The following is a 23,278-nucleotide window of genomic DNA, read 5'->3' on the forward strand; positions in this document are numbered from 1 at the left end:
CAAACTCATAGTGACTCGGTATGTGTCAGAGTACAATGGTTCTCCGTAGGATTTTCAGTGTCTCTGAGTGGACATGAACCAGCGGCCTTTTGGTGAGCAGATTAGCCCTTCACCATTTGTTCCATCTAGGGACTCCATGTGCTTCACATAGCCCGACAATATGATACTATTTTCAGATTTTGACCTCTTAGCCCTCAATCGAGCCCATCTTTCAGATCTCAGCTTCAGCATTACTTCCTCAGGCAGGTCTTTCCTGATGTTTCTCATGTGCTCAGTACCTACTGCTCCTCTCCCCCCATGCTCTCAGAGCTCCTGTACTCCCCTTTTCATCATATTCCTCACATCCTATTGAGCTGCTCTTTCTGGTGCTGGAGTCTCGGCTCTATGAGGGGAAGGCTGAGGTGTGTCTTGTCCATCCCTGCTTCCTCACTGTGTACCCTGACATCCTAGGCAATGAGTTGACCATCAAAGGGATATGTTAACTCTGATTTCTCAATAAAAATTCTATCTGAACTCCCGGGAAAGTTAGAATCTGGTCTCATTTCTTTAGTTATCCTCACAAGGTTCCCAAGAAATAGTTATTGAAAGTAAGTCTTAAACTTCACAATATATTTACCTTAATTTAGAATAAGAAGAGTTTCCTTTAATGGTGTGTGGGCTAGGGAGGAGAATGAACGAGCTTGGACTTGTTTCTTTCCTGCTTCAAGGGAGTTAGTTATGTAAATTAGAATACTCATTTATAGGACTGAATGAGCAATAGTATGTTTAGTGTGTACCAGTTGTCCCTTCTGTCTGCTTTACTACATGTCTCTTCCTTGGCCTTCATGTCTCCAAGAACATCATTTGTTTATTCCCCAGTAGGGTCTTAGTCGGAGTCCTCATGGCGCTATGGGTTGGTTTGAACCGCAAGGTCAGTGGTTGAAATCCACAAGCAGCTCCTCAGAAACCCTATACAGGGTTGCTTTAGGTCAGTACCAACTCAATGGCACTCAACAACAACAACAGGATCTTGGTCAGGCTACTGGAAGAGGTAGAGTAATAAAATGCGAAGGAAATGGACTTTGGAGGCACCTGGACCTGCTGGACCTGCGTCTCAGTCTCATCCTTACTTTTCCTGTGTGATCCTGGGTAATTAGTTAAGCCTCTGCAAGCCTTAGTGTTCTCACTTTGAAATTTGCAATAATGACAATTATTGACTTCCTGGTAGTATTCTATGAGGATTAAGTGAACTGCTTCACTTAGTACAGTTCCTGACAGAAAACACTTGATGATTTGTAATACATCCCCAAATGAAGGGACACCTACGACCTTCCTCTGTCCTCCACAGCTGTTTGTGGCAGGCACGGGAGCTGGAGGAAGACTGGAGGTTTACCTGTCCAGAATTTTCTAAAAGCACTTCCATGATGTTTCTGTCTCCATCTGTATTGTCTTTGTCCCCTCCCACCATACCAGCACTAGTGCCATCGTACAGACTGCTCTCTCCAGACAAGCCAAGCCCTCTCTTGGCTCTGCAACTCACCAAAAGTCAGCTTGGAAATGGAAAATCATGTTTATTGAATTTACTTTTATCTCTGAAAACAAACAATGACTTTTCTGTGGCAGGCCAGTTTTCCTCAATATCTTTCCAAATTGATTTCATAGAGAAGACATAATCTTTGGATGGAATTAAACAAAGCAAGAATATACTATGGCCCCCCAAAAATGTGAATATACTATGGCCAATATATAGTAGAAAGACATACAGTAGGAATAATAATAATGGCCAATGCTTATATGACGTCCTGGTGTGGCGCTGTAGGATAAGCACTAGACTGTTAACCACAAGGTGGGTAAGTGCCATCAAGATGGTTCTGACTCATAGCGACCCTGTATTGGGTTTCTGAGGAACAGCTGGTGGGTTTGAACCACCCACCTTGTGGTTCAAACTAACCTTGCAGTTACGTGCTTACCCTACAGCGCCACACCAGGACTCCATACCATGTTTATATACCATGTCAGATACTTTTCTGAGCCCTAAATCATTATTCCCATTTTGTAGATGAGGAACCTGATTGTCCATCTGAACTCTATTGTAGAAAAATGATGTAATTAGCTGAATTTGCCTTTAGGACTCCATTCTAATGGAAAATTATTTTTTCTCCACTTAATATTCAACAAAAGAGGGAGATCAGCTTGCCACAAATTCTTCCCTTGTTAAGTGTAGATGTTTGACTGAATTTATAGATGCCTCTGTCTTTGTAGCTTGATGGGTGATATTGGAATGTTTAAAATAGAAGAAGAAGAAAGATTCAAGGAAAGCACACTATAAAAATGAAATCCGCGTTTACTGGGAAGAAACACAGAGAATCTGGCATCGGCGGAAAGCTTAGTCTTTGATGTGGAAAATAGAAGAGTTCTTCTTGTTTCCATTTGGGCTAGGGAAAGAGATGATCACTCTCTGATAAGTTTTGTGGATTCTAAAGCTAGATGTGATAATAATTGAGAGGCACAGTTGCCCTACCCTGAGGATATGCAAGTATGAAATACACATGTCAGAAAAAATGTGGTCCACACAGGAACCACACAGCAGGAAAAGCAGAAAACATGTCATAAGGCCAGTCCCAATTATCCTGTGTGAGGCTTTGTTAGGAGACGCCTTACATATCTGAGTGAAGGGCTGAAGGAGGGATGATGGGAGACAGAGAAACATAAATACTTTTTGGTGAATCATCTTACCTCTGGACATTCAGAAGCCAGTAGCCTGCACAGGCTCTATTCTGGGCAGCTGCTTAAATAGGAAATGTGTTATTTTAGGTATAACAATAGCCTCAGCTTTAAACCGTTTTTTCACACAATTAATGTCTCAACAATAGTTGCCTAGCAACCGTCAAGAAGCATTTTTGGAGCGCAAAGGGTCTAAAAATGAATGAAGAGCAAATACGGTTTGAATCACTGAGTTTTTGATACCAGTTTCAAAGCAGATCATCCTAGGAATTGGGTTTAGGCTATACATCTTTAAGAACAAATAGGTCTGCTCTGGCATCCTCAGAGACCCACAGAGATACTTTCCTCATCTTGGACACATGCAAAGAGGAACAATGTAAAATATAAAAGGGATGTATGAATATCACTTGGTCATGTCTCTGACTTTTGGCAGTACTGCGTCCTACCTAATCCCAGGTAGATGTGTAACTGATGGAGTTTGACAACCCATAACAAGAATTGTAATACCTCCTCTGCTAACCCACTTAAGGATCTTGCAGCCTTAGGACTGAGACCTCTAGGTAAAGTTTGTGGGTCAACCTTCTCTGCGGGTGACTGATTGACAACATTGGTTGGTTTTCATAGTCTCTGAAAAGAAAAGAATCTAAAACAGCAGATCAGAAGTCACAAAGTAAGGTACTCAGAGGTATATTTAGGAAAAGAAGAGCAGACGGAGCCTATAGGAAGTTGGGAAGCAAGATTCACCCATGCTCTGTCTAAAGAGGTGGCTGCTTTTTGGATCCAGTCTTCTGTTGTTGCATTTTTAGAAATACCAGCCCAGTGTTGCCAGATCACTCAAGTCTTTAAGAAAAGCCAGACATGTCAATTTCTATGTGAGAATTTCACTTTTAATTGATGGCAACAACAAAAGGAAAAACTTCTCAAACTAAGTAAACTATGCCACAGGCCAGATTTGATCCAGAGGGACATGGTGTCTTGAGAGCGTGAATACTTACTCAAAGCCAGGAACAATGCCTCAGTTGTTGTTTTATCCCCAGCTGGACTAGCCCCAGGCTATGGTGGTCATTCAGTGTTGATTGCACACATGGATATTGAGTGTTAGTACCAAAACCAATACTTAGCTTGGCCGATAAGAAATTTGGACCTTAAATTCTTCTCAAGTACTTCCTTTTTTCTTCCTAAATAACATAAATTCTCTACTTATCCTAACTTCTACATCGTAGAATTTTCTCTTCTCTTTTGCCACTTGGGAGCTTGTTTAAAGTGGGATTTGATGAATAGTAGAAAAACCCCAAGACAAGAAACCTTGAACTTTTGGGGGCTCAAGTGTTCTGAAAGATGGATTTGTCTATCCAGGGATCTCTGTGATCAATAAGTTGCCTTTCATCTTATATAACATATTCAGTTCTGTTCAGTGTCTGTTTTTTGAGTTCCTACGACTTAACAGCACATAACAACAGCAACAACTGTTAATTTAGAGAATGAGGCTACTTGGTAAAGTCTCTCTCTATCATTTCTTCACTTTTTACTTTGAAATATAGTCACCCAAAACGTTAAAGCCATTATCACCAAGACTTTTGCTCCCCTTTTACTAACGCAGTTATTGCCTCTGTGTTAGAAGGCTCTTGCTGGAGTAGACACTAGCTCAGCTTTCCAAGTAGACATGCCAGACAGTTCTTTTAAATGATTCCATTGCTCTTAAGCATTTCTTCTTTCTTCTTGGGCTCTACAAGGTGCTTACTTCAGTGCTGAGAGGCCGCACGCGTGTTTCTAGAATTTCACTAACACTTCCACCTGTTTAGAGAACTGATCACTTCTTGAAATGCCTGAAGGTAGTGTTTTGCTTCCATGTGTCTGTGAATATAATGTAATAGTATGGTGGTCGTGGTCGTGTGCCACCGAGTCAGTTCCGACTCATAGCAACACTGTATATAGGGTTTTCTAGACTATAATTCTTTACAGGAGGAGAAAGCCTCATCTTTCTCTCGTGGAGCAGTTGGTAGATTCAAACTTGTGACCTTGCAGTTAGCAGCCCAGGTCGTAATCCACTGTGCTACCAGGGCACTCACCAATTACTGGTATCTCTGTGTGCCAAAATCTGTGTTGGTCATATCTAATGATATCGCTAGCCTAATAATCTTTGATGTCTATAATACTCTTTAAATAGAGATATAATCCCCTTTTGGTAGATGGGCAAATTGAGCCCTAGAGAAAGGCGATAGCTTGTCCTAGGTCATACAACTTCCAGTCTCTGATGTGAATTCCCTGCTCTCGAAACCCATGCTATACACTTCTCTGCTTCCTTGTAACTTGTGTGTCCAGCAGCAGTTTTACCAACTTCACCAGCATTTATTTCAGAGATGAAAGAAAAGACAACAGATCTTTTCCTCAGAAGCCAACTCCAGGGGCCATTTTAAATGAAATTAATGATTTTGTAAAAGGCTTATGTGTAACTTCAGGACACTGTCCCTTTACTGGCAAAGATAATCAGTTGTAATGTCATATGCACCCTCTTTGTGTGCATGATTTCATAAAAACTGGTGTAGCAGTTTATTATTATAAATTAGTATAGCATAGAACAAACCCGGGCTGAAAGCCAGACGAAATAGACAATGAATAGTTATATAAGGTTTTGGAAACACATGTAGTAGAACACAAGCTCACTGTATTTTCTTCTCAATTGTCTGCTGTTTGTTAATGTTTCCTTTTCAACATGACTGCATCTCAGTTTAATAGCATTTGCCATTTCAGGCTTTATGGTGCCAGGCTTGACACAGTTACATCCCCCCTGTGCTAAAAATATTGCATGTATATATCCAACCACAGCCCGACATGTTTAGCTAATGGGTTACTCAGGAGCTATGTGCTTATATAATTAAGTGATGTATGTAATTTTGTGTTAACACATTTGCAATGTGTGTTTCCCTGGTGATTGCTATGCTTTATTCTGTGTAAAGTGTGACATTTTAATTCCCGTGGAACAATTTCCTACCTTGATTCGCCTTGTTTTTGTGGCAGGGGATTATTTTGCAATCAAGATAAAAGCATTATTTATGAAATTTCGAGACGATCCCATTACTGGGAACTTTTAACTGCAGATCAGTCTCCTATTTTATTGATCTTTGTTAAAAATCTTTATTGGAATTTAAATTTAATCTCTACATTATAGATTTGCCCAGACTTTCATCTATAGACTCATTTCTCTTTTGCTAGGAAGCTTTACAGAGATGGGGCTGTTTAAAAAATAATTCTTACTAGGCAATCTGCCATCTTCCCCAGGGGACTTTCTCTCTCTCCTAGGTGTTGCTGACTTTTTTTTCTATTTAAGGGTTCTCCAAGAGAGAAGCAGGGTCCCTGTGGGCTTGAGGGTGTTTTGGCAAGCTAGGTCAGATCTGTGGGTGTTCACAGACAGGACAAGTTTCTGTCAAGCATTGAAGCAGTTGACAATAACTGAGTCTCGGAATCACATGATGGGAGGTAAGATGTGGGTGTTCATGTCTTCCTCCTCTTAATGGTAATTGTGCTCAAGGCAGGTGGGTGGGACCACCAACAGCAGACACCTTGCCCTCTTTAGAGAGATTTTCTCTAGTACGATTAACAAACATTTGCTAGACTCTGAAATAACAGACGATGCTTTCAGGCATGATTTTTTTTGAGCACCTACTATGAAGATCAGGAGAAAGATGAGGTTTTTTGCTCCCGCAAAAAGATACAGCTTCAGAAACCCTATTCAGGGTCACTCTTACGTCAGCACTGACTCCACGGCCCATAACAACTATGCTACTGTGACCAAGAAAACGACATTTCTTTAGTTTGTCTAACCTTTAGTTTAGAGACATGCAAGCAGATGAATTTTAATGCAGAGCGACAGGTGCTGGGATAGAAATATACTTGACAGAGGCGCTCCTAACAAAAGTTGCTCACTTAACTAATACGTGAGGAAAATTAGCGCAACTATTAGGGACGTTGGACCCTTTGAGTGGTGCAAACAGTTAGCTCAGCTGCTATCTGAAAGGTTGGAAGTTCGACTCCACCGAGAAGTACCTTGAAAGAAAGGTCTGGTGATCTACATCTGAAAGAAAGCAGTTATTGAAAACCCTTCAGAGCACAGCTCTGCCCTGGTACGCATGAGATCGCTACAAGTCAGAGATGACTTTCTGGCAGCTGGTTGGGGTTTTGGTTTGGCTTCTGTTCCAAGGCATAGGGACAGAAGGGACAAAAGCTGAAAAAGACAGGGTATTGCATGCATTAGAGGGAGCCCAGAAACACCGTGATGTGTTCGAGATTGCTAGTTTCTGTCCCCACCGGAGGGTAACAGGGACCCTCCTTAGCAAGGGAGACTGCCATCCCTTTCTTCTGTCCGTCACCCACCCATTACCATCAAGTCAGTGCAGACACATCGTCACCCTACAGAATAGAGTAGAACTGCTCCCCAGGATTTCTGAAACGGTTGATTTTTATGGGAGCAGACAGCCTCATTTTCTCTTGTAGAGCATCCGATAGGTTTAAACCACCAACCTTGAGCTCAGCAGCTCAGCACTTAACCCATGGTGCCACCCCAGACATCCTGAATTTCCCAAAGCCTTTCCTTAGCCTGAAGAGAGTGCCTTGGTCTCACAGGCAGCCTAACAAAAGCAAGCAGGTGGCAGGCGTCCTCCATACCAAATAGCAGCCTGCTGCCCTGATGACTTTGCGAGCATTTCCCTGTAGTCTTACACAGCTGGGAGTGTGGTGCACCGAAATCCTGCCAGAGTGGCCCGCAGCCTGAGACTTCCAAGTAAGCTTTCTGGGGTGTATGTTTTGGCATTTGAACACAGTGAGAATGTCCTTGTCAGCTCCCATTGACTTTATTAATTGCACTTCCTTGGAAAGTGTGTTTTGGTAATGTGGTCTTGGGGATGACAGTGCTCACTACGCAGAGATTCAAGTTGGAGGTATTGGGCAGGTGTTCAGAAGTCACCTGTTTCCCATGGGACCATCAGAAACAAGGGTCAGTTGCAGTTCTGCAGCTCACAGGACTTTAGGTGAGATGAAGACTCTTTGGGCCTCCCTGTTCTGATGTGTAAAAGGAAAGCTTGGGCTAGATGAAGTCTCACCTTCCAAGTGGGAGGTCCCGGTTCCATTTTCCCCTAGTACACCTCGTGTTCACTGGAGGCTTGCTGTTGTCCTGATGTTGAACAGTTTTCAGTGAACTTTTAACTTTAGACAGAGGAGGAACAAATGCCTGGCAATCTACTTCCCGAACTCAGCCAATGAAAGCCCTATGAATCACCCTGGTCCAGGATCCAGGAGCATATTTTCGGTTCTGCATGGGCCTCATGAATTAAAGGGCTGTCTCGATGGCAGCTAACAATAATAAGGTTTTCTCTAAGCTATAGAATTCCACCATCGTACAGATTCCTCAAATGAAGACTCTGCCATCATCACATCTGTGAGTTTACCAATGGCTAGAAGCAGTGGCCTTTGGCTCAAATTCATTGAAAAGTCAAGAATTAACTTTCCACAATTCATGTCTGACAATAATGACTCTGTATTATAGGGGACTTTCACACAGCCCTCAAATCTAGATTTTATTATAGTTTTTAAAATTACCATGGAAATGATTAAGCCACTGAATATTCGTAGAGTATGTGGCTCAGTGGCTCAAGTAATCCATGTCATTACCCATGTCACCAGAGCTTGTCACCTGGCAGCTTGGCCTTAGGTTCCAGGCCCTGCCCCCATGAACCAAGCCAGAGGCTGTGGTTAACAATGTCAAAAGAATGTTTTAAAATTGCTCTCTTCTGTTGACTCCAAAGACTCAGAACCCTCACATGGTTAGAGTCCTGGGCTAAGAGTCAAATTCTAAATTTAATTCCAGCTCCTATGAACATCATAGTCCCTAACTTCTTCAACACTGAGCGAGGTTTCAGTTTTCCCATCTGCAAAACAGGCATAAGATACCTTACTCCATAGAAATATTTGTGAGTAGCTGTGTTGTGCACAGGGGTTGGTATTATATTGGGGCAGAATATTATTTTTCATTCCATAATAGGAGTTGAACAAAAGCCCTTTGAGTGCAAACCTTGTGTAAACACGCTGTGCTTAAATGCTGATGAATTTCAGAGGTTAGCAAACACAACCTCCCCCTCCCCCCCCTTTATTATTTTTTAAAGCTAAACAGGGCTAACTAGAGAATTCATTTTGGAATAAAGAGACATAAAAGAAAGGGTATTTCAACTTGCATAATAGTACAAAAAACAAGAATCATCATGTTTTGCTAAAGAACTCACAGCTGTTTAATTTTATAGTAAAATTACTTTAAGAACTTCGCTAATTCCAAGACAAAACCAAACAACTGTTATTGCAAAACTGAACTTCCGCACGTGATGTGATTTGAGGGGGGAAAGTCAAGTTAAGATTAATCTGCCTCTAAAATCGTATTAAAAATACAGAGTATTTTGTTAATGCTGATTGGGGGAGTGGCTTTTATATAAACAAAAGGAGCATAAAAGAGAGAAATGATGTATTTACTGATAATAAGATGAAAAATAGTTTTGTGTTCACGTATACTTTGTCCCAACTTCTTCCTTCTTGCCTCCTGCTTTTTCTTACGTCTGTTTTAATACCAGTTTTGTTTGCTTTTTGGGGATAGGTCTGTCAGGCAGGAAATTGCCTAACAGAAGCACAACAGAAATTTTAAATGGTGTTTTTAAGAGATAAATTAAATAGAAAATTGGATGGTAAGTAGACTATTAAATATGGAGTTGAGAGTTTTATAAAATTTTATTCTTAGAAGATATGGGCTCTGTACCCACACTTGGCTCTATAAATTCTAAGGTTCCATATATTGTCTATTGTCAGAAATAAATAAACTCTTCCTTTTTTTTTTTTTTTTTTAGTGTTTTTTCTTCCATATTAGGGAATTATTCTGACTTCTCTCCTTGGTTCCTACAATTCCAAACCACTTGGAACATCAGTCTATTTTTGGTTATGAAGGGACTTTTAAAAGTGGGCATGATTTTTTTAAGGTTCTAAATCTCATAAAAATCAATGTGCCATATATATAACCTTATGGTTGTATATATAGTGACATCATTATATTCCAAAGAGACAAAATTTTAATTTCTGTATTACAAGTCGCTGATTGCCCAGCCCTACCACCAGTCCTTCTGGATATAGGAGGGCAGCTTAATATACATTCTAAAACATATAAAACACCACAAGATAGTGGTTTGTGGCTGGTGCTGTCAAGGATGAATGCTCTTACCTGCATTTGATTATCCCAAAGTTCCTTGTTACTGGATTTTAGTTATCTTGCCGCACTGCACAGATTCACCACAAGAGGGCAACGAAGAGTTTGTTTTTAGCCAACAAAGCTAGAAATGGTTCTAATATCAGCTAAGTGTTTTTATTCACTAAGAATTTATTTCCCTGCCACACATGCAGCCTCTGAGTTTCCACTGACAGCGAATAATAATCCAAATAAAGTTCTTCTGAGGGAAAATATAGACAGACTGGTGCAGACAAGAGCTTTTGCCCAAATAAGGATCCTTTTTGTAGAGACCCCATGTGTTAGATAACCATCAACTGACAGTTGGTCATGAGTTAATAATTCTGGACGCTGAAATATGCATACCATGTGGTATAAAAGAGCTTGGAGGACAAAGGCAAATACTGCTATAGTTAGATACCAGAAACTTACAAGAGGTGTACAAACATAGTCCCTCAATGTGGGTTGAACCTGCTAAATCTCATTAAAAATATTTTAAGTATGCTTCAGTAGAAAATAGGATGGATGTCCACTGGATATTTTGTTCATGCTGCAGAGATTTTGGTCTTTAATCTCTCTGCATGTTGCTGCTTTAAATGCTATAGCAACTCTTGCCTTCTAAGAAAAGAAACTCCTACATTTATTTCTACTGATACCATTGCTGTTCTTTTATTTGGACAATGTCAACCCTCAAAGGAGTTCAGGGGTCCATAAAAAGAACCTAGCCAGGCATAGACCATTGGTGTATCTTGTTTATTCACATCTAGTTGTGTTTCTGTGTTGCTGCCGCCACAGATTTCAGAAGGCGTGATGGAGTGGCAGGGATTGGCTTTCATTTCAGCTGCGGGGGCCAGTGATTTGGGAGGATTAGATACTTTAGGCAGCCATCTTTTCAGATTGCTGTTCCATGGTCCTTTTGGAACTCCTTCACCCCGATCCCTAGAGTTAAAACCTTTTCGTTTTGTCAACTCTTTTTGGCTTATTGGAGTGCCTGTCATCAACAAATCTCACTTTAGTATCATAAAGAAAAGACAGTGGAACTCTACAGAGGTAGGCAAAGCCAGTCAGGCCATATCCCTACATTTATTGTTGTTAAGTGCTATCAAGTCGGTTCCAATTCATAGTGACTCTGTATAGGGTTTCTTAGGAGAGGCTGGTGAGTTTGAACCGTTGACCTTGAAATCCAGTACTTATCCTAAGGCGCCACACTAGTAGTCCTTTGATGTTGTTGTGATGTGCCATCTAGTCATTGGACTCATATGGACTCTTATAGGATTTCCTTAGAACAGTTGGTGTGCTTGAATCACTCACTTTGTGATTCAAGCCAACCTTTCAGCCCAGCTCATTAGCCCACAGCACCACACCAGGACTCTAGGACTCCTTGGTGGTAGTGATGGTGTGCTGTGGAATCAGTTTGACCCCTGTATAGGGTTTCTGAGGCTGTAAATTTTTACGGGAGCACAAAGCCTCGTTTTTCTCCTTTGGAGTCACTGGTAGTTTTGAACTGCTGACCTTAATGAATAGCAGCCCGACTTGTAACCACTACGTTACCAAAGCACAAGGACTTATTTGTTGTTGTTAAGTGCTGTCAAGTCGATTCCGATCCATAGCGACCCTGTATAGGATTTCCGAGGAGCACCTGGTGAGCCTAGCAATGTCAGGAGTCCTGGTGTGGACTATGAGTTAATGCACTGGACTGCAAAGTCACTTCGAACCACAAGGTCAGTGAGTCAAGGTCACCAGCTGTTCCTCGGAAACGCTATATAGGGATGCTATGGGTTGGAACCCACTCGACACTACTTAACAACGTATCAACGGTACCTACTTTTCAGGTGAAATCTCTAAAAAAAGGAAAACACAGTCCAAATTTGAATTTACTGGACAATTTGGGGCTAAGAAGCTTTTATCTTCAACTAGCCCATTATCACTCCAGTTCCATTTTCTCTTAGTTTGCACTGGGTGATGAAAACAGCTTACATTATACCCAGCCCATGTTGGCAGCGGGAGAGAATAATTAGTGAAATAAATAATTAGACAGACTCCGTCCCACCCCTACTTTGTTGCCAAGGCTTAACATGTGCTTTGACATCTTAGTTAAGGAAGTTAATGGAACAACATCTTTATCAGGGTCGCTTAGTAGCCCTCAGTAAATGATTGTCATACTTGAATTTACAGGGAAGAGCTCAGCTTCAGCGGAATTTGCCCACACTAATAACTAACGAGTCTCCTCCACAACCCTACCTAAAATCCTAAGGTGCACTGATTTACTATCATGATTCTTTATTATTCTAACTGCAGATGGGATTCTTGTTTTGTCTTTTCTGTTAACATGTATTTCCAAGGACATACGGATAATGATATCATTGAACTATAGACGAAACCAACATCATCCAAGAGAAACATAATGTGAACCACATATAATTTAAAATTTTCCAATAACCACATTTTTTAAAGTCAAAAGAATATTGCTTTATTTAATCCAATGTATCCAAAATATGGTCATATCAATAGGTCATCAATGTGCAAAATGTTATGAATGAATTTTTTTGTTTTACATTCCTTTCTCCTTTTTGATACTAAGTCTTTGAAATTCACTTAGAACAAATCTAAAATGGGCTAGACACATTCAGCTGTTTAATAACCATATGTGGCTAATAGCACCACATCGAACAGAGAGCTGCTCTAAACAGTCATGGAAATGTTTGATCTGAAAGTGGAAATAGTAGGCAGAAGTCCTGACCTCTTCTGTGTGCTCCTTATATGCGCATTAAGATTGACACTTGTTAGGGTTTCTCATGGTCTTTGTCTATTGCTTCAACATGGTATATGATTTATTGTCAGTCCGATGAGCTGAACAAGATAGCTTTGTCCTGTTGTTGACTGCCATCAGGTGACCCCATGCACGTGGAATCAGACCATTGTGTTCCACAGGGTTCTTACTGGCTGATTGTTAGAAACCAATCACTGGGCCACTTCTCTGTCTTAATCTGGAAGCGCCACTGAAGGATCTTTGTAAAGTCTCGTGTGCATCCTCAGACAAAGGAAGTTAAGAGACCACTAATGTACTTGGTCAAGGAGCTCTGGTAGCGCAGTGGTTATGAAAAACCTCAAGGTTAGCAGTTCGAAACTACCAGCTGTTTGTTCTGCGGGAGAAAGAGGAGGCTTTCGGCTCCTGTAAAGATTTATAGCGTCGGAAACCCTGTACAGGGTCGCTATGAGTCGAAACCAACTCCACTTAACCACCACCATCACCAAGGTACTTGGTCAGAGATGGAACGATCCAGAGGGATTTATTTGACAACCAAGAGTAGTCATCCTTTTACTTCTAATAAAAACTAACCTCATTCTTAAATTACTCTTTCTGAAAGGTAGAATAACAGAAAAAAGAATGAAAAATCGCCTTACTGTACAAATTCCTTTGGGATTTTTTTTAAAGGGAATTGGAAACCTGTTATCTAAAGACTTTTCTTTTACTGTCTTTTCCTATGTATTGTTGTTGTTAAGCACAGTCTAGTCAGTTCCAACTCATAGAGACCCTGTATAGGGTTTCCAAGAAGTAACTGGTGGGTTTGAACTGTCAGCCTTGCAGTTAGCAGTCTAATGCTTATCTTATAGTGCCACACTAGGACTGTGTGTGTTTTACAAATGAAAATGTGTCATATTAGTCCAAGTCTGTAATTAGTTAAAGTGTGTTTCTACTATATCATCCCAATCTATACACATATATGAATATATGAACATAAAAACAGATATGAACATGACGTTTACTTATTTCTAAGCAAGGAATATTTTCTTTAGAGATGTAACAAATCAATTATCCTCAGTGTTGAAGAATGGAATATCCCATTTCCAAACCTGGAGAAATGTTTGGATAAAAATGTTCTGTTTATATATGGGTTTAAAAACTGATAGGATGTGTACTGCCCCTTCCAAGGCTTATTGGTGGTAGTGGTGTGCCATGGCGGACTCATTTCTGACTCGTGGTGGTGGTGGTGATGGTTATGTGCCGTGGAGCCATACAGGGTTTCCAAGGCTGTAAATCTTTATGGGGCCAGAAAGCCTCATCTTTCTCCCATGGAACCGCTGGTAGTTTTGAACTGCTGATTGTGAGGTTAGCAGCCTGATTCGTAACCACTACGCTACCAGAGTTCCTTTGCAATGCTTATTAACCAATACAAAATGTCGCTTTCTCACCTGTGCCGCCACGCTCGCTAGCAACTCCACAGAACATACCAGTCTCAGACTGGAATGAGTGGGCTTACTGATAGTCACAAAAAAAGAGAGACAGGAAAAGTAGGCATTTATGTAAGTTTCAGACTCTATCTTTAAACCTGCAGACATGGTAGAAATCAAATTGTCCTAAAAAGTATTTTCAGAGTGGACCCTTAAACAGCCTGGGTGTGGTGGGCAGATAGGACAAGTCTTTTTATGTTGTGCCTTACCACCTATTTATCATTGAGCGTGTTTCAATTAACGGCAGACTCATGTGTGTCAGAGTTTTCGATGGCTATAACTGGATGCATTTGGAGTGCCAGGCTTTTCTTCCGTGTGCCTTTGGATGGATTCAGACTGACAATCTTCAGGATACTAGTCCATTACAAACCATATGTGCCTCCCAGGGTCCTAGACGGTACTAAGGTAGATGGAATACAGTGTTGTTGTTTATTGAAGGGGTTAACAAAAACAAAAACGCGAGCACTATTTCTAAATGAATAGATATTTCTAAATCCTTACAAAAATCATATAGCACAGCATTTAGATGCATGATGTCCTGGTGTGGTGCTGTGGGTTGATGCACTGGATTGTAGAGTTGGTTCGAACTGCAAGATTGGCAGTTTAAGCACACCATTCGCTCCTCAGAAACCCTATGTCGCTATGGGTCAGAATGGACTTGATGGCACTGAACAACAACAATCTAATTGTAGTCGCCTGTTTACGGTTTTTCCGCAGCAGATAGAATGACCTTCTCCTGATTCCTGGAAATGGTTTGAGTAGCTGTCATCTGGGGAGATGAGGGAGGAGGAGGAGAAAAGTTGCCAGGTTAGATATTAAAGTGAAACTATAAACCGCTGGGGCATTTTTAGAATCCACTTTTGGTTTTGCTGGGTTTGTAACTTCCTAACAAGACCCTCCAGCTAGGGGAGAGAATTGGGCCCTGTCTATGTGATTTTGACAACTAAACAGTACTGCCATCCTACTCCAAGGACCATGCTCAGTCCCCAGGCTTCCTGTCTGCCTAGATGTCTCTTTATAGGACACGTGGGATTCTGTGAATCCAAACCGACTCGACAGCACATAACAACAACATGGCAAAGAATCTTTCCATAGGCTCCTGATCCACAGGAGAATATCGTCCATGTCCATTCGAGGCAATACTGCGTAGACTCAGTACCCAAAGAAGAAGTGCAAAATAGCTCTGAGACACCACGTCTGCCCTTCGTTGTTGGTGTTAGGTGCCATCGAGTTGGTACCAACCCACAGTGACCTTATGCACAGCAGAACGAAACACTGCCCGATCCTGGGCCAACCTCACTACTGTTGCCACACTTGAGTCCATCGATGCTGCCACTTTGCCAATCCATCTCACTGGGGGGTCTTCCTCTTTTTCTCTGACCTTCCACCTTACCAAACATGATATCCTTCTCCAGCGACTGGCCTCTCTTGACAATATGTCCAAAGTATGAGAGATGAAGTTTGGCCATCACAGACCCTAAAATCAACCAGTTGTATTGAGTTGATGCTGAGACATGGAAGGGCAGGTTGTCCGGGCCTGTGCCATCTTTATGATCATTGGTGTACTGGGGGTCCTCATTGTTACGGCCACCTTGTGTTCTAAGTGCCTTCCAACTCCTCTTCCAGCACAGTACTGGACAATATTGAGGTATAATCCATAGAGTTTTCATTGTCTGATTTTCAGAAGTAGTTCCTTCCTCCTGATCTATCTTCTAGACTTTTGGTGTGACACTGTAGGATCAGCACTAGACTGTAAAACACAAGGTTGGCAGTTGAAACCTACCAGCTGCCCCTCATAAACCTTATATGGGGTCGCTGTGAGTTGGAACCAACTTGAAGGCACTTAGCAACAACAATGTGTTTTAGTCAGGGAACTCCACTGAAACCTGTATATCCATGGGTGACCTGCTGGGATTTGAAATACTGGCAGCATAGCTTCCAGCATCATAGCCAGCAACCGGCACTACCACCAGAGCGGTGGTTACAAATCCCAAAAGGGGCCTTTAACTGAGAATGGTCTTCCTGGAGGATGCTGTGGGTGGGCAGACTAAACTGGAAGGGAGAGGAGAGTGAGAAAGGTTCGCCATGCATTTCAATCTCCTTTTCTATTCCCCAAATTCTTCTTTAGAGTGTTAGTCCTCTGAAAACCCAGAATTTCTCCACACTCCTAAATTCAGCTCCCAGATTTTCCCCTCATGCCTCAAGTGACAGCGAAGCACCTATAACTCCCTCTGTCTTTGAGATGTCCTTTTAGACAACCCTGCTACGAGATTTCCAGAACATTTTCCTGTTAGCTTGGAATTCACTACAAGATTTGGAACAATATGTAGATAACATTTGGTCATTTACATTTCTCTCCCCACTCAAGGCACAGAGGGGAAATAACCATAGATATCTGCCCATCACTGCTAGTAAAACTCGCCTACAAAAAAGCGAGCTGCTTGTCTTTTAATGGCATGAATTCATGAAGTCACATGTTTGAAACAATTAGCAAATACATATGAGCTAGTAAACCTGGTTCCATTTATAGGTTGGGGGAGGGGAGAAATCAAATAATCTGTGTTTTTGAGTGTTTCTGAGAAATAAAGACCTCCGGGGCAGAGAGACAAGGCAGATCAGGAAATAGCTATGCAAATCACATGCCTATGGAATTACTAAAACTTTGATCAAGGGCATTAACAATTGCTCCAGCCTTCACAAGTATGAAACAGAGTGAGTTAGACCGGGCATGTTTTGGAAGGGATTACAAGAGTGTTTACTTACATGGTTTGTTGAGCAGTCAATGAAGTCCATGGCTGTTTGGCTGCCCGGGCAGGCCAGGTACGACAAAGGCCGTGATGCATTCCACTTGCATTAGTGACTCTTGGGGATCTCAGTGTTTTTGACAGAGAGCCAAAACTGACTGGATCTCACATAAATCCAGCCTCCCCCCTCTCTCCACTCTATTTCTAACAACACGATTTACCTTTCTATGGTGGGTAGAAGATGAACCTGGATTCTTTGAGGGTATTTGTTGTTATGTACCGTCGAATCGATTCCAACTCCTAATGACCCTGTTCAGGGTTTCCAAGGAGCAGCTGGTGGGTTTGAACTGCCGATCATGTATGTGGTTTGCAATCCAGTTCTGATCCAACAGCGCCACACCAGGAGTCCTTTGAGGGTATTTTATTGTTGTTAAGTGTCGTCAAGTCAGTTCTGACCCATAGCGACCCTGTATAGGGTTTCCGAGGAGCACCTGGTGAGCTTGAACTGCCGACCTTGCAGTTCACATGGCTTTGCAGTCTGGCACATTAACCCACAGCGTCACACCAGGACTCCTTTGAGGGTATGTTGTTAAGTGCCGTCGAGTCGATTCCGACCCATAGTGACCCTGTATAGGGTTTCCAAGGAGACGCTGGTGAGCTTGAACTGCCAAACTTGCAGTTCAAATGGCTTTGCAGTCTGATGTATTAACCCCCAGCGCCACACCATAGTTCACTGGAAATCCTGTATTGTAGTTTAGTGGACCACATTGGTGTATGGCTTGAGTTTAGTCAAACTTGGAAAATCAAAGCCCAAGTCTTTACCCAGCCATTACTTTCAGCACAGAGATTGTGATAGTTCCTCCAGGATACATACATTTGTTGTTGGCCAAAGCTGTGTGGTCTCCTGGCACTTCGAGAGTTAGGACACCAAGGATGATATTGGAGTCTGCACTCATCTTCATAATGTTTTTATTTGTTTTTTTAAAAGCACTCTTATAAGGGAATTGTCAAAACAATGACCAATTGATGGTATTCTCACACGATTGTCCTGGGTGCCTGTTGCTGAAACTCCTTCCTGTAAATTAGGGTGTTCCACAAGATCAAGTTGTGCTTGTTCATGACCCTGTGTGCTCATAGCTCGGGGAGTACAATTGCTTCTAAAACATTTCTGTTGGGTGTGGAAGACTGCTTATAGGAAAACGGAATAAAAACAAACGAGTATTCTTAACTCTCCATGTAATTAGCGCTTTGTGAATTCACAGAGTCAACGAATTATAGTAGGATGCTGAGTACCAGGGGTTATCTTTTGTGGAACCACTCTGTTAGGTATGGGATGGTGAGTATGGGGAATGTAATTGTGGACATGAAATTAAAAGTTCAGGCAATAATTTAGGAACTTTTAAGCTAAAAATGTTGGCTTCAAAAATTCCATGAAAAAATTCCATTATCTTTTAACTTCATTTTTCTACTAAGTTTTTGAAACCCCCTGGTACACACAAAATGGGAGTTGGGGGAGATGTTGGCTTTAACTTAATGCCAAAACAATAAACAAATGAGAATAGAGGGCTTCTAGTTTTCTTCTTAACACCCTCCCTAAGTATATGAAAGCAGAAATTCTGTAATGAGATTTCTGTGAAATGCCTTTCTTTCATAATGTGTGTAAATTTCAGGAGTGGCTTTGATCAAGTCAGCCATTCTTGGTTTCTAAGTCTTTTACTCATACGTTAATAACTTTAAAAACACTCATCCTATTTCTGTTGTAGTGAAAGAGGAAGTTTCTAAATAGTCAAAAGAGAAACATTGAAAATAGAACACAGTAAATGATAACTAAATTAGGGTGGGTTTTTTTTTTTCCCCCCTTTGGTTCTTTTTTTCCCTTGCTCTTCCAGAAAAAGCAATGCTCCATGCTGAAACTTGCCAGAGTATTTTAAGATTATTGTCTGTAAAGAACATGTATCAGGGCATTGAGATCCTCAGAGGAAAGGCATTACAGAAATGCAAAGTATTATCAGTAACACATACTATACATAGAACAATGTTTGTCGGTTCCTAATGCTTCCATCAGTAGAATTTTGTTTTCTGGTTTGTGTTTGAAACACACACACAACTTGCAAATCAAATGAGTTAATGCTCTGCCAACTTCCTCGAGACATCGACCCCTAGTGTCAAACTCTTTGAAAAATGATGCCTGGTTTTCCAGTGCCCCGATTCCAGTCCCCACCAGCAAACTAGTCCTTATCTCTGAGTGGAGGCTCACAAAAGTTTTCTTGTTGAGAGAATTATGTAGCTGTGTTGCCAACAAAACCCTCTCTGCAAAATGGGAAGAAAAAGTTGTTAACTGATGAGTCAACCCAGCTTTTATAGCAGTTTATCTCCATGGTATTTCCAAGATCATAAATGTTATTTAAAAAAGAAATGGTCATGACAGGAAGAACTCAATAGAAAAAACAAGAACATTTACGCCAAAAGCAATTTACTTTGCCAGTAACTGGTTACATTTCCTTTGTTTTATTATTATTATTGCAAGAATTGGGGGTTGAGATGAAAGTTTCCCACACCTTCACCATTTTGCCACATAAACTTGTCTATGAAATCCACAGTGAAGTAAAGATATGTTAGCAACTCTAAGCTGCTAGAACATTTTTTTTTTTGCTATACTGTCAAGAAAGCGGGGTCATTATTTATTAATATTTGAGTGTGTTATCCCCCCAGCCCCCCCCCCCAAAAAAAAATGGGTTCAATGTCAACCAAGGCTGAGTCTCCTGGGATTAGTACCTTTAGAAATAGTGAGGACTGGTTTTCTCTGTTACCCAAAAGTGAAGCGTTTCTTTGAAACCTTTTGTATGCAGAAATGGCGTAAAGCAAAGAAGTAATTACCATTAATTCATATGGGAAAAAATTTTGAGTGTTCCCAGTCCCCCAAAAATAACCTTCTAAGTAACACATAAAACCTAAAATAACAGTGACATGTAGTGTTCACAGACTCAGTACAGAGCTGTGGCAGTGTGGTGCTGAACTACTGAGTATAGTTTCTGGGGAGGGAGTTTGGCTACATTGCTGCTTGGGTGTGGGCTGCCTCTGTACTGGCTTGATCAAAGCAGAATACTAGTTTCACTCTGCCTTTTTTCGTAAAAGCAAAAATTTCTTTCAGTTAGCGAAAACGGTATAGAAATAGGTCTTTTGTAAAGCAAAGCAGCATAAAACGAACTTTTGAAAGCTAAGTGTGGGGCATGGGAGTGGGGAGAAGAGTAACTACTTGTTAATTTCATGGTGTTGAGTGTGTGGAAGTTGTGGGGTGTTCAAGATTTTTTTCTTTAGCCAGAGATATTCCACTCTATAGGCAGAAGAGTTAGTGACCCACTATGAGGTAGAAATGTGCTTGTCACTGTGACTTTAGCCACTTGGTCTCTACGTTTGATAGGAATTCATTGGCTTTAGTGCAAGAGTGTCACCTGCTACTGATTGTGCACTAATGGAGGTACTGCTTGTTGTCAAGCCATTGGGATATTCGTTTGCTGCCTGGAATAGGCTGTGTTGCCCTTGTACCATGTTCTCTTTTGAGCGACCTTTTATTTGGAGAGTGTTCCCTGTTAATGCCAGGTTACTAATACAAATGCCTCATTATGAGACAGAGTGAACCTACATGTTTGTGTCTGTTAGAGAGAAGGTGCTTAGAACAGGGACTATTCTTTCGATAAGGAATTGGATAAAGTCTAATTGGTCGATTGGAATCCTTTTTTCTACCTGAAACCAGTTGCCCAACCTGAGACAGTAACTTCAACCTTCTCTCCAATCCCTGGTTTGTAAAATGGAAAGACTGGCAGTGCTTTCCTCATGGACTTCTTTTGAGTTTTTTAATTAGTTATCTGTAAAGCAGTTATTATAAAAGCAGCTGGCATATGGAAAGTCAGTGGTAGCTATTATTACTGTTACCTGTTATTGGTACTGAGCCTTGGTAGTACTGTAGGATAAGGACTAGACTGCTAACCTGAAGGTAGACAGTTCAGACCCACCAACCGCTCCATGGAAGACACAGGAAGCTTTCTGTTCCCATAAAGATTTGCATCCGCAGAAACCCTATACAAGGTTTCTATGATTGTACAGTACTTAACCACCACCACCACCACCATCCTGGGCTCTTATGGCTCCAGAACTTCTCAGATTGCATTAGGGAGTCATGTGCCTGGGACCCCTGGGACCTTGATCATCAGTCCTTTAGAGCATTGGCACATTGCACATGGGACAAAAGCTCTACTAAGAAGTCAGATGCAACAGTTTAATAGCAAGTCAGGAGCCAAAAGCCATACTTCTCCTGTTTCAATGCCTGTCACAAACTCAAGTCACTGATTTATGTTCTCAGCGTTTAAGAATAAATATCACAGGTGAATACTGTTCAACAAATGTCCAATTTGATAAGAACACCACATGGTCAGGTTGGCAGACCTGGCTCATGAGGAATTGAAGGATAAATGCGTAGGCACCTTTATTTCCATTACTCACTTGTCCATTCAACAAATTTGTGTTATGCAATGCTGCCTCTTGTGTATTGATCTGGGACAAATGGGACAAGAACCTGGCATGGTCCTGCGTTTAAGGATTTTCCAGTCTAGTATGATGATAAACCCTCAAACAAAACTATCATGCTGAGTAAAGTGATACATTCAAAGGAGAAAGACAGGGAAAGAGTCTAGGAAGGGACTACAAAGGTCCTTCAATTTGAGTCTCAAGCAGTTGGTGAGATTTACCTAACCATACTTGAAATACCAGTGTACGTGCCTTATTAGGATCAAATGACTTCTCTCTTGATCAAATTCCATTTAGAGTTTAAGTTGTGTTCTAAATGTGTAGTTCTCAGAATCTGCTGGGGAGGGACACGTGCTTCTCTGGGCTCTGAGAACAGCTCAAATAATGGAGAAAATAGGTACGATTTGGGGACGAGTGATTGTCGGGTTCTTGGAATCTGCCTTCTTTAAAAACAGCAAGCACACTGAAAGTTCTCTCTGAAAGGCCTTTGGGGTCTGAATGCCTTTCTAGAAACAAACATCTTTTACATTTCAATGCTATGCACCAAAACCTTTAGAAGAAAGGTCAGAGTAAGTAAGGAGTCTGAGAAGAGGCTCTGGGGTACTGTTTTGCTCCTTTTCACACAATGCCTCTCACCTACCCCAAGCTCTGTTTCTGTCAGTGTTTTGCTGGACTATTATTTTGATACGGGACATGAAAGTACATCCTTCCCTCAGAGTCATTAAAGTCTTAGCACTTGGGTCATTTGTGGAAACAACTTCTGTGCTACCCCAAGTCTTCTAGACAACATAGTCCACGCCCAGGCCCCAGGCTGTGTCAGATTCGTGGAACATGGCATCCCATTCTGTCAGGAGCAAGAGGTCAGGAGCCACTAAACAAGCCGGATGAAATCACCAGCCCCGTGAAGGGAGGTGGAGAGAGCAGAGCCCTCCCTGCCAGTCTGGCAACTCCGGCGAAGTCCTCTGCGCTCATCCCACACACTCGGTGCTAGTCACTGCTATGTGTTTACATGAGTAATGGAGCTGTGGGGGGAGGGAGTTGTAAGCCGAGCGCAGAGCCTCGCAGCTCTCATTTGGAGGAAAGCTGACATCCACACCAACATCCACATCAAGTCCCGACTTCCAGGGATGTGTTGGTGGAGCAGTCATATGCTGGACCGTTTGTGAACACTGGCACCAGCCAGTCTGATGTTTGTCCACTGGAATGGGTAATCGCGACTTTCTCTTCACTTGATTTTTGTTCGTGAGCTTGTTTACCTTTGAGCATTCTCTGCTTGCTTTCTGGGATGTTCTTTCGGACAAGTGTTTTGGGACTTGGGAGAAGAGCGGTTTGGGAAGGGAAAACCTGAGCCCCAAGCCCACTTTTGGAACTTTGGCCCCTCTGATTGTAAAGGCATCTCTGCTTTCCTGGGCTTTATCTACAAACAACAAAACTGTTAGCCCCAGTAGAGAAGCGAATGAGTTGGATTGACTGCGTTTGTAAAATTAGCAGAGCCTAAGATATCCTGAAACCACATTAACTGCATTACATAAGTAAGACTAACAACAATTAGGAGCCTTTCTGTTGTTCTAATCAGACCTTAAGGTAATAAAGTGTTGGCTACTTGGAAAGATTTGAAATACATTGTTTGGGAGTGTAGTTTATTAGTGTGGTATTGTCCCAGAGCTGTTTGGTTAGTTGGTTTATTTTAGTTTTCTTGACTTGAGTAACTGATGAAATTAAATGTGAAAGCTGATCTTGGACAGTCAGGACACTGAATAAAACGTCGCTTTTTTTTTTTTTTCCACCTCTTTGTGTGGATCTTAGAGGGAATCAAATTCAG

General features: G+C 41.5%; 1 protein-coding gene across 3 annotated transcripts in view; it reads left to right on the forward strand.

The window, feature by feature from the left end:
* Positions 1-23,278, forward strand: part of ARID5B (AT rich interactive domain 5B (MRF1-like)) — a 228,278-nt gene that overhangs the window by 155,329 nt on the left and 49,671 nt on the right. Inside the window, exon 1 of one of the 3 annotated variants that reach the window (XM_006835805.1) lies at positions 22,379-22,663. The exons of the other annotated variants lie outside the window; for them this stretch is intronic. Coding sequence (XP_006835868.1) covers positions 22,660-22,663 — 4 coding nt within the window. The 5' untranslated portion in view covers positions 22,379-22,659. Of the gene's footprint in view, positions 1-22,378; positions 22,664-23,278 lie in introns of those variants that run through there. 3 annotated transcript variants of the gene reach the window in all.

The sequence above is a fragment of the Chrysochloris asiatica genome, unplaced genomic scaffold, assembly GCF_000296735.1.
Source record: "Chrysochloris asiatica unplaced genomic scaffold, ChrAsi1.0 scaffold00020, whole genome shotgun sequence".
In the NCBI taxonomy this organism is placed as follows: domain Eukaryota; kingdom Metazoa; phylum Chordata; class Mammalia; order Afrosoricida; family Chrysochloridae; genus Chrysochloris; species Chrysochloris asiatica.